At 36.1% G+C, this 11,908-nt stretch overlaps 1 protein-coding gene across 1 annotated transcript; it reads left to right on the top strand.

Annotated features, from left to right (window-relative positions):
• The first annotated feature begins 2,490 nt into the window (after positions 1–2,490).
• Positions 2,491–11,653, top strand: LOC110692975 (probable serine/threonine protein kinase IRE). The gene is made up of 16 exons (XM_021870068.1): positions 2,491–3,189; positions 3,839–3,906; positions 4,041–5,510; positions 5,997–6,169; positions 6,308–6,557; positions 7,917–8,009; positions 8,130–8,270; positions 8,416–8,508; positions 8,914–9,118; positions 9,226–9,311; positions 9,757–9,845; positions 10,360–10,411; positions 10,497–10,553; positions 10,632–10,805; positions 10,905–10,985; positions 11,115–11,653. The coding sequence occupies exons 1-16, from the start codon at positions 2,505–2,507 to the stop codon at positions 11,202–11,204; spliced, it is 3,807 nt and encodes a 1,268-aa protein (XP_021725760.1). The 5' UTR covers positions 2,491–2,504; the 3' UTR covers positions 11,205–11,653.
• The last annotated feature ends 255 nt before the right edge of the window (positions 11,654–11,908 follow it).

Genomic DNA, 11,908 nt, shown 5'->3' with positions numbered 1-11,908 from the left:
AAAGTTGACCTTTTTTTCCATAAAAGTGACCCTTTTTTTCTTATAAAAGTGACCCTTTTTTTTTATACAAAAATGACTTATATTTTTACAAAAATTTGAGATGACGATCTACAAGGAACAATAGATCGGAGTTCGGCCGGATTATTGGGAGATGCTAAGGGAGTTCGATGGTGGCGCGGCAGCTGGGAGTGGCGACAAGGTTGGTGGTTTGGCGGTGGGTGTTTTTCTCGGCGGTGGTCCGGCTGACTTCGGCGGTGACTCCATGACTTAGAGTTGATGAAGTTACATGCCTAGCCCGATTTACACTAATTTAGTGTAAACCGGATGTTATTAAATATTTGTAATCAATTTGACGCTAATTTTTTTTTGTTTCGGTTTATTACAAAGACGGCCTAATCCTTTAAGGGGTTTATAAACGATTTTTTACTAATAAAGCTGATAAGCCAAAACTACAGAATGATGATTGGGGATACATTTAAAATGAAGGAAATCGTATCTTCATCCCCTCGCAAGAATTATTATTGGGAGAGGATTGGAATTTAAACCACCCAAAATGCTAAAACTGAGCCATTCGGATTAGCCTAAAGGGTACTTTGTTCAATTTACAGCATCTTTATTTTAGTGATTGCCTATAAACTTCTAATTATTTTCCATTTCATTGCAACTTTCATTCATGGAATTCTCATCTAATTCACTCTTACGATCTCCATTTTATTTGTTGCGTCACATTGTCATAAGCTTGATCATCAAATTATGTTCTCCTTTTGTTTTGTACCCGCAAAAACTAAGTGGAGCTTATCGATTTGGTACCGCTCTCGTGGCTCGCACCGAAACAGTGCTTTACCTCTAGATGTCCAGTCAATTGCTGCGCCTCAACGCATTTCGGGGAGAACCAGCTAGCTCTGGGTTCGAGTGGCATTTCACCCCTAACCACAAACTCATCCGCTGAGAAATTTCGGTTTGACCCCTCCCTCTAATTTTTTTTGTTTTCGTTATTTGTTTTGTTTGTCTTTTGGGGAACTTTTTAATTTATTGTTATATTGATTAAATTTTACTGTGTCTCACAACCCGAAAGAATTCAAATTCGGGGGAGGGGTCATTTTTGGATCTGGAACTGAGAAGCAAAAGGAGGAATCCGCCCGAGGAGGGGCTCGCGTCTGATTAGCTAGTTGGGAGCTATTCCTTCACCTTCCTTCACACATGACACACCTGCACAAAACCCTAAAGTGTGTCTTATTTCAAGCTAAGTGTGAAGTGTCACAGGTTACTAGTTTTTGACTTACTTCATTAGGAAACTACCCAAAAACCAACATATGCCAATTATCAAGCGACACTACATAATAAAATTTAATTCAAACCCATAAAAATTGGGGAGATCAAATAAAGATTTTTGGATTTGTTACTTGGCATGCAATGTGTTAAATACTCATAAATGAGTGGAAAGGGTCTTCGCCACAAGAATTCGTTGTTGATATATAGTTCACCCATTTGGTTGTGTTTAGCTTTTGATAAAAGTTATAAAATACATACAAAAAGAGCAAATAGAGTAGATAAATGACATATTGGATAGCAAATGTAAAAAACGTCTTAATTATATATTATACTTATTATAAGTACGTATTTTTTAATGTACATTGATTCTTGTATTAGCCTACATCTCCCTTATAAATTAGTAGGTTTATTTCCCTTAAGAGCAAGATCTATTTTTTGTTTAATCTTATCTCTTTTAATCCACATATGCAACACAAGCAACAACTTGAGCTCATCAGTATATTTCCACCATTCCTTATTAATGGCAGCAATTGAAGTATCACACATCTCAAAACATTAATTGAACCTTTAAAATATACAATACATTGATCAATATGAAAAAGTTTATATATCTACTGTACAATCTTCTATACTAATATATAAAAATGTGTTGCTAAAAATGTCTATGTGCCACGTAGACTCCTCATTGCGCCACGTCATATACTCAATTTCTCAATACGCCACGTCAATACGTCACCTATGCAACAAGCAATAACACTATATGATGCCTCAACTAAATTATAAAAAATATATGGATGAAAAGGTTCGGACACTCCGCCTAAAAAAAGAAAAATCATTGTTTAACCATCTAAATAATTGTCACTTATGTTATAATCTTACACACAAATTATGTATACTACAAAAGTATTTGAAAACATACATAAACATAAACATAAACTATTAAATGTCTTTTAAAAAATTAACAATTGCAAAACTAAAAATAGTAGCAATCCGATGCAACACCCGAGTTACATTATAATTTGTTATATATACCCGGGTGTACCGTACACCCATACGTATTTTGTCCTCATTTTGATGATTGTTTTTCTTTTATTCATCAAATGAATAGCAAGACTAACCTTAAATTAACTGGGTGTACGGAACACCCGGGAGTATATAACAATCGAGCTAATTACGAATATTAATTATAATGTAAAGATGACATAAAATTAAAAATTAGTGGGAAAGCACAAATGCTCGTGGCAGGCACGTTGGTTATAAAACGCATTACGTGTGTCCCTCAACCCTTCCATTTCCCGCGAAAATCTCTCTCATCTCATCTCTCTCCTTCTAACGGTCTCTCTCTTACTTTCTCTCTCCTCTGTCTCAGTCCACTCAACCCATTCCAACAATGTCGATCATATCACAAAACACCCCTTTTTTCCCTCTTTCTCTCTACCCTTATCCTTCCTAATTTCCCGCCACCGTTAATCATGACCGGTTCTCCGCCCTCAACCACCGCTTCCACGCCGTCTACGACCCCGAAGTCCAAAACGACGAAAACCAAACTCAAGAAATTCCCCCAAATTCAGGTTCCGGATAACCCAGTTAGGGTTTGTAATGACGGTGATGAATTTGAATTTCATAATAATAACAATAATTATAAAAATGGCGAAGATGGAGATGATGAGGCGTCTCCGATTGCGCCGGCTGTGCTTGGATTGAATTGTATTCGTACTCGATCTATTCCTCCTATCATAATCCCGTCGTTAGCGGGTTCTCCTCTTGCTAATAATAGTAGCAAGTCGGGTTCCGAAGATGTTGTCAAGGATGAAGGTAGTAAGGGTGCGAGTGGGGAGAGAAGAGAGAATAATGCTGCTACCAGGAAGAAGTTTGTTGTTCCTGATATTAATTTCCTTTCTTCCGCTGAATTTCTAGGTTTGTTCAATTTTTCGAACAATCTGCTCTTGTTATGTGTTGATTTTAATTGTTTGTGTTCGAATTTAGATGCTCGAATTGGAATGCATTGGAATTAGATTATTTTCATGGGATGTTATTGTTTGAGATCTCTTTAGTTAGTTTGTATGACATAGATTGTTGAGTACTCGGGCGAAAAAACCTGGTAATTGGCATTTTTATGGTGTGAAAATGGGTTGAATGTTTGTCAATGCCACTTAAATTAGCTGGTAAAGTATTAAGGAAGTTATATTTGGTAAGGACCTAAGTTTATGTTGGGTTTTGTACTACCTAGGTGTAATATAGTGATAACTTCCAAAAGCAATGCCTAGTTTCGTATTTTTAAGTACATAAGGAAGGCGGTACTCAGGTACTTTGATTTAGAATAAGGAGTCCAATCATGGTGTTTTACAAGATTATGTGCTTATCTTAATGTGAAAGTTCGGAATATATACCATATTTCCCATGTGTGGAACAAGATTATTGTGATTCTTTTTTCTCAGCAATATTAGCCCCTCCTTTGAAAAAGCTAAAATCTACGAAAAGCTAGAGGCAAACATAATACGAAGATTGAAGACTTAGCATTTGTATTGGTATCTATTGCTAACTTGGTGAATGTGTTTGTTCTTAGGCAAAAAGGTTACTTGGAGTCAGTCGAAGTCACTTAAGTTTTCATCACCCACAAATGCTGGTCTTGAGGTAATGGATGCATTCTTGCAAATAGTTTTGTCAGCTTAAAAAAAAATAAAAAAATACTTGACTCCTACTACTTCTACATCTCTTTTTAATGTAGTTGGTCTAATTTCTTGCCATATATGCTTTTATCTTTTCAGGGAAATGCATCACTGATAAAGGAGATGCAGTCTCCCCGTTTCCAGGCTGTTTTGCGTGTTACAAGTGGTCGTAAGAAGAAAACACCAGATGTAAAAAGCTTTTCTCATGAGCTTAACTCTAAGGGAGTTCGTCCTTATCCCTTTTTGAAGTCCCGAGCATTTGGTCATATGGAAGAAGTTATGGTAATGATCAGGGAAAAGTTTGATAATCTGAAGGAGGAAGTCAACATTGACTTGGGGATCTTTGCTGCAGATTTAGTTTGTATACTTGAGAAAAGCACAGAGTGTGAATCAAATTCGAGGGAGGGCTTGGAGGATCTATTACTTATATCTCGTCAGTGTGCAACTATGTCTTCAGAGGAATTTTGGTTTAAGTGTGAGATTATTGTTCAGGATCTGGATGATCGCAGACAAGAACTACCAATGGGTACGCTTAAGCGTGCTCATTCTCGCCTTCTCTTTATCTTGACTCGTTGCACTCGACTTGTTCAATATCAGAAGGAGAGTGGCTATGTAGAAGAGCACATTTTGAATCTTCACAAGCTGAGTGATCTTGGAGTCTATCCAGAGAAAATCCCTGGGTTAGAAAGTATTGACTCTAACAATACACTTGCCGAGAAGGATAGAAATGATAAGCTGCGGAAGAAATCAGATAGACAGCAACCCTGTCTGACATTGAAACATGATCATCTATACATTAGTGGTGCTGATGGGGTTGAGGTTGGCACGGCCAGAAGTCAAGATTCAACGACAAGTAGCTATAGAATGTCTTCTTGGAAGAAGTTTCCATCTGCTGCTGGAAAAAACAGGAGAGATCCTGATGCTGTAAACACACCATCTAAGGACCAGTCAGGTGCCTTTCAGAGTAAAGATGAAACAATAGGAACTCCTGGATCTTGCCCAGGAAACACAGATATATCTATGGGGGGAAAAGTTGTTTGGGGAGACCAACAACAAATTACATATGAAAATTTCATAGTCTGCCGCATTTGTGAGGTTGAAATACCAATTGTGTTTGTGGAGGAGCACTCTAGAATCTGTACAATTGCTGATAGATGTGATCTGAAAGGATTAACTGTAAATGATCGGTTGGAGAGAGTTGCAGAAACTCTTGAGAAAATATTAGAATCCTGGACGCCAAAAAGCACTAGCCCTGATATGACTAGAGTATCCACCTCCAGTATGACAGAAGAGCTGGATGGGTTATCACCTAGGAAAAATGACTTGTCCTACAAAATATCTGATGATATGCTTGATTGTATTCCTGAAGCTGATAATTGTTTTGCCATGTATGATCTGAACTTCTCTCCAGGCATTTCATGTGAGACTAATTGCTCTCCTGATGTCAATAAGAAGACTTCATCAGCAGGAAGCTCGACACCGAGATCACCATTAACACCACGTACAAACCAGATAGAATTGCTACTGCACAAAAGGAAATCAATATCTGAGCATGAAAACAATCAGCAGGTGCAAAATCTTTCAGAAATTATTTTCTTCTTTCAAGGTTTTTTCAACCGAATCTTGCCATGGATTTGTTTTCTTACTTTTCCCTAGAATTATTGTAGTAGCTTGATTATTAGTCTGATCATAACCTTAGATGTGTCAGGTGTACCTGAAAAAGGAGTAGTTCTGAGGTGAGTGAGTTCATTGGTGCTGAACAACAGAAGTGAGAATAGTGTGGTCATTTCTTGGTCACGACATTGCTTGAGTAGATGGAGTGTTAGAAGACTCTTCCTATGTTTTATTCTAATCGTACTGTACATTAATTTGTATCTGACCTTTATCCGCTTGCATTAGTCTATTCTTCTATAATTTTAAATGCCACTTTCTTAAAATAATGAAACAATAAATATAAATAATTTTTTAATGATCACAACCCCAGGTGCCTTACCATTTGAGAAACATCTTTTTCTGTACTTGATTCAAATTACTGACAAAACCACAAATATGCAGATTAAGAAGCTACTGGATATTGCTCGTGCTATTGCCAGGGTAAATAAACATGATTACAGCACATTGGAGTATATGATTGACCGTCTTGAAGACCTTAAGTATTCCATCCAGGATAGAAAAGTTGATGCTCTTGTTGTTGAGACGTTTGGAAGGCGCATAGAGAAACTTCTGCAGTGAGCTCAACAACTTAATAAACTTATTCTTTTGCGAGACATAGAATACATCCACATTTTAATGATGCAAGGAGCTTTAATCTTATTATTTAATACTTTACCTTATTCTTTTGTTTTTCTTGTTGTATGTATTATTAGGGAGAAATATGTCCAACTATATGCCCAAATAGAAGATGAAAAGGTCCACTCATCTCAAACATTGGCCGATGAAGATAGTTCAGTGGAAGATGAAACCACACGAAGTTTACGAACAAGTCCAATTAATACAAGTACCAAGGACAGGACATCAATAGAAGATTTTGAAATCATCAAACCAATTAGCAGAGGAGCATACGGACGGGTTTTCCTTGCTAGGAAAAGAGCAACTGGTGACTTATTTGCTATAAAAGTGAGAACTACTGCTTTATTCAGATTTGAGAAAAATTAGGTTACTCTTCCTAAAATGCCATTCCACTATATAATTTTAGTTATTATTATGTGGAAAATTTGTCTTCAGTCCGTGTCTCAAACTGCTTAGGTTCTGACATGGTGTACTTATTTAGGTAAGTGGGGTGGGGAGTAGCAAGGAGGGAGTGACTCAGTTTCTTAAGAGTCATCTTTTGAAGTTTTATTTTTATTTTTATTTTTACCAATCTAGCTTACACCTATGCAAATACTTTTTCGTCAGGACTAAGGATTGAACAAAAAATGTTCTTGTGTCCTTCCTAATGGGAAGAAACACATGAAGATATTTAAAATATGCTGACAAAATCTGTTGAAAATGCTGTTTGAAATATTCAGATGTGTTAGGAATCAGGATAGTGAAAGCTGCTTTATAGTTTTGGCTGCATTTTATATGTCTTTTTGATCATATCTGGCCACCAATACTTGTTTTGTGATTAGAAAAAGATATATACTACTACATTGTCACCTTTTTGAATTACATGTTTCTTTTCTTGCTTCCATATGTTGATATCAATTTTTTCCATATATTTCTTCAGTTATTACTTATTAGTAAATCTGACAACAGTTTTTAAGGAAAATTGTTGTCTAATGTTACAATAATCGAGGTAAAATGATTTTAAGTTCCTACAAGAAGTGTCATTTGAGTATATTTTTGTTTCCATTTCTGGGATATATTCCTATTTAATATGCTGGAAAATTGAAGGAGTAACATGCAGATGATAGCATATGATACACTCACTCATATGAGTTACCTGCTAGGCTGTGAGGAACCTGTTGTTACCTCTTGAATCAACGTCGTTTAAGATACTAAGGGGAGTGTATGTGAAAACAATGCATTAGGATCTTCATTGGAGAATTAAAGCCTTATCATAGATCCTAATAGCCTGTGTACCTAAACTTCACAAAATTGTACGAAATTTAGGTGCCTAATCTTTTGATGGCTACTATAGTCTACTGCAGATAGTGAATTTAGTAAGTACGAAGATAGCTGATAGGCAAGAATCTATTTCTCGAGGTGAGGTTGGGCATTTGATTGTAAAATAATCATTCTTTATGGAACTAATAGGAGATAATACAGAAGCAAGTGATTGTCTGATTAATCGGGTTGCTCACATATCTGAAATTTAACATCACCACCATTTTCTCTTCATGTATTCCTAACTTTCTAGTGACAAAAAAATTTGTTCACACATAAATTCCTGTGTGTAGATTAATAACAATTTTTTGTTGTTGTTCTCCGGTTCACCCCAACCTTCTTTTATAGAATGGATCAGTTACTTAGATGTCATAATTATTCTTTCAGGTTTTGAAGAAAGCTGATATGATCCGTAAGAATGCAGTAGAAAGTATATTGGCTGAGCGGAATATTCTAATAACGACACGAAATCCTTTTGTGGTAGGAAGGGATTTTGCAACTCTGCTCTTTTTTTTTTATATAAATTATTTATTTATTTATTAATAAAATACAGATGTAAACAAGTTCTCTATTTCACTTTCATTATCTGATGGTGAGCAGGTCAGATTCTATTACTCTTTCACTTGCAAAGAAAATCTTTACCTGGTAATGGAATATTTAAATGGAGGTGACCTTTATTCTTTGCTAAGAAATCTTGGATGCTTAGATGAAGATATGGTCCGTGTTTATATTGCTGAAGTTGTAAGTTTGCTTTACCTCCTTTTCTGCTACAACTCTGCTTAGGGTAGTCTTACGTAATACTTTGTATTTCATGTTTTCACACTAGCATTGTATATCTTGTAGCAGTCTTCTTTTCCTTGTTTCCTATTGACCCCCTTCATTTCAGGTTCTTGCATTGGAGTACTTGCATAAACTAAATGTTATCCATAGAGATCTGAAGCCTGACAACTTGTTGATTGGCCCTGATGGTCACATAAAGGTAATTGTCTCTTTTCAATATAACTTTTACCTGATGATTTAGCTCTCATTGTTTATTGGTTAACTGGAGATATGTTTACCTATAGTGATACTGAATTGCTTAGGTTATATGGAAAATCACAAGAAAGATAGTATTTATTTTCCCCTCATATATTTTATACTGTAATATTCTATATCATAAAGCACAGGGGCGCACAGAAACAAATGAATTAGGACAATAGGAAACAATTCTCAGAACTCATTTTCTCCTCATTATATCATTATACAATAACTATAATACTTCTTTCATGCTTTATGTCTGTACCTTTATGTAAGTAATACGGTTGTTGAAGTATATTATTGTGCTTGATAATGTTAATTGATCTCCTTTGCCATTCTCACAAATCTCTTATGCCTACTGCTGCAGTTGACAGATTTTGGGCTTTCTAAAGTTGGCCTTATCAACAGTACTGATGACTTATCGGGTCCATCAGTTGGCAACTCTGGTTTTCTGGGTGATGAGAAACCTGGTTCTGCATTTGATCAATCACCAAGAGAGCAACGTCAAAAACACTCCGTTGTTGGCACTCCTGATTATCTAGCACCAGAGATACTTCTTGGCATGGGACATGGTCTGAAATGTCTTGTTTTGCCTTTATTTATTCTATAGTAGTTTATTTCGTCCTCTTTATTCTGCTTATATCATGTCCCTTAAATCAGACTTTACAAATTTATCCAGGTGCAACTGCTGATTGGTGGTCTGTAGGTGTTATTCTCTTTGAGCTGCTTGTAGGAATTCCACCATTCAATGCAGAAAGCCCTCAGGTGACTAGTCGGCTCATATAGGAGATGGAAATGATTTCTCAATTGATCTGGTTGGCAGTACTAAAAATAAATGTTTCAATATTTACGGCGGTTGTTTGCCCATGAGTCGGGCAGTAATTGTTTAATAAATCATCTGCTAAAGTCATCAACATATTATGTAGAGTTGAAATTTATCTTTGAATCTGTCAAATTAGCAAATAGGTGGCCTAGCAAATTACAATAGCTATAGCCTTCACTAATTTGTTAGGATTCTTGCATTGTTCTCTTTGGCATCATTTACTCATGAGATGGTAAGTTTGCCAGGATGCTATTCATACCTATTGTTGAGACTGGACTGCTGCATTGAGATATTATCTTGGCTCCATCCCTTTAATGAAATTTCTGTCATCATCGTGATTTAGGTTTGTTTGCATGTTGTAATTGATGTCTCCTTTTCTCATTTCAGAAAATTTTTGACAACATTATGAACCATGATATCCCATGGCCCAAGATACATGAGGAAATGAGTTATGAAGCATATGACTTAATTAACAAGTAAGTTTTCTGCCTTAGACACACTGAACCATGATAATTTTGACCTTTCACATTGAAATTTTGAGCAGCTCTGAAATAAAAATTGATGGTACAGTCTGATTGGTCTTGTTCTTATATAGCAATATCCCCCCGCACCCCACCCCCCCAACACACACACACACACACACACACCCACACCCATCCATAAACTTGACTGTATCTCAAGTCCATTTGATTCAAAATCTTTCTCAAACAATCCAACCTAGAGTTGTTACAACTTAGAGTATTAGTAGATACCCTTCTTAGTACATAATTTTTTTTATTCCTGAAGACTTGTTACAACCTAGAGTATGCAAAGTTTTATTTCACTAGGCATGCTACAGCCTACAACTCGCTGAAATGTTGTACTGTGTATGTAGCTGAATACTAAATGGTATTTGTGCATTATACCTTAGCAACTTTCCACAAAAAGTTATAACTGAATATGATTAAGTAATGGATAATTTTGCTTTAATTGAATCTTTTCCTATGACAGATTATTGATAGAAAATCCTGTTCAACGACTAGGAGCTACAGGGGCCAGAGAGGTAACAGAGTTAAACTTAGATACTTAGATTATGTGGGCAGATTTTTTGAATGTGGAAATTTAAGATAGTTGGAATTGATCAACAGGTGAAGTTACATCCTTTCTTCAAGGATGTTAACTGGGATACCCTTGCGAGACAAAAGGTATCGTTTGAATCTCCTTTTTTAAAATACTACCAGGTAGGTAATCCATTGTTTGTCTACTGATGTGTCCCTTTGTAGGCTATGTTTGTACCTTCAACTGAAGGTGCTTTTGATACTGGATACTTTATGAGCCGCTATGTATGGAATCCGGAGGAAGACCAAGTATTTGGAGCTAGTGACTTTGATTACATGTCTGAGAGTTGCAGTGATACTTTTAGCAGTGGAACTTTTAGCAATGCAGCTGATGAAGATGTAAGTTTAACTCTTTTCATGTCAACGTAATAATTGTAATAACCAGATTGCACTTGTGTCTTTTACTAATTATCTTGTCTTCTGATATGTTTGAACCAGAGAGATGAATGTGGTAATTTGGCAGATTTCGGAAATAGGGACCTAACAGTGAAGTACTCCTTCAGCAACTTTTCTTTCAAGGTCAGATATTCTTAGATGCTTCTGTCCCATCAAAGAACTACTTTTTGAAATATAACTCTTAATGGAAACAGCATCCCATTGTGATTTTAATTGTTTTTAGTTAACTCGTGCTTATTTGTTGATTTATAGAACATCTCGAATCTGGCATCTATTAACTATGATCTGGTAGTGAAGAGCATTAGGGAAGAACAAGATCAATCTGAGCCTTCCATGCGATGACAAACTTTAGAAACATTATACTAGCTACTTATTGGACTAACAGCTGAAACATTTTTGTCACGGACTTCATGTTAACACTCCTAACTCTTTGCTAATACTTGAGGGGAAAAAATTAGCTCTGTTCGACCTCACGGTTCAGGAGAAGAGTCTCCAGCAATCGAAGATGCAGAAAGTGTCAAATCTGCCTTGTCCAGGTCTGCAGGAGCTCTTTGTCCCTAATAGCCTCCCTAGACTGAGATATTTGGTCCATTCTGGAGGTTCTATTGTTGTAGTTTCCTTGTAACATGAACCAGTTATAGATTAATAGGAAATGGGAACTTCTTAGTGCTACAAAATGTGGATACTTTCTTATCGGCCAAGTATGGTTCCCCCTTGTAAATAGAATCCTGTTCTGAGTATATGAAAATTTTGCATTTTTGCACATTGGTAACTTCAACTTTTAACCTAACAACTAATATGAATGCTGTCTTCAGCTTGTACATATTTTCAATGCAGTGTAACTATAAGTAGGGTTAGCCTTGCATTTTATCGCCCCGGAAAATTAAGCGATAACATTGGTGTTTGTATTTTTCACATTTATGTACTACATTTACGATTCACCAAGCTCTGCTAACAACCTGTGAGATTTTTTAAAAATTGACATGTTTTGGTTATGTATACCAAATACTCAATGCAACTGCACAAAATAAAATACTCCGTAGAAA

This window comes from Chenopodium quinoa, unplaced genomic scaffold (genome assembly GCF_001683475.1).
Source record: "Chenopodium quinoa cultivar QQ74 unplaced genomic scaffold, ASM168347v1, whole genome shotgun sequence".
Lineage (NCBI taxonomy): Eukaryota > Viridiplantae > Streptophyta > Magnoliopsida > Caryophyllales > Amaranthaceae > Chenopodium > Chenopodium quinoa.
The sequence above is the reverse complement of the archived record's forward strand: the minus strand, read 5'-3'. Positions and strand labels throughout refer to the sequence as shown.

Bases quoted from the DNA above. Each gene is read 5' to 3' on its own strand.
- LOC110692975 (XM_021870068.1), top strand. From the start codon at position 2,505: ATGCTCGTGGCAGGCACGTTGGTTATAAAACGCATTACGTGTGTCCCT. The intron at 3,907-4,040 runs GTAATGGATGCA...TTATCTTTTCAG, and splicing joins CCACAAATGCTGGTCTTGAG to GGAAATGCATCACTGATAAA. The intron at 8,010-8,129 runs GTAGGAAGGGAT...GATGGTGAGCAG, and splicing joins CGACACGAAATCCTTTTGTG to GTCAGATTCTATTACTCTTT.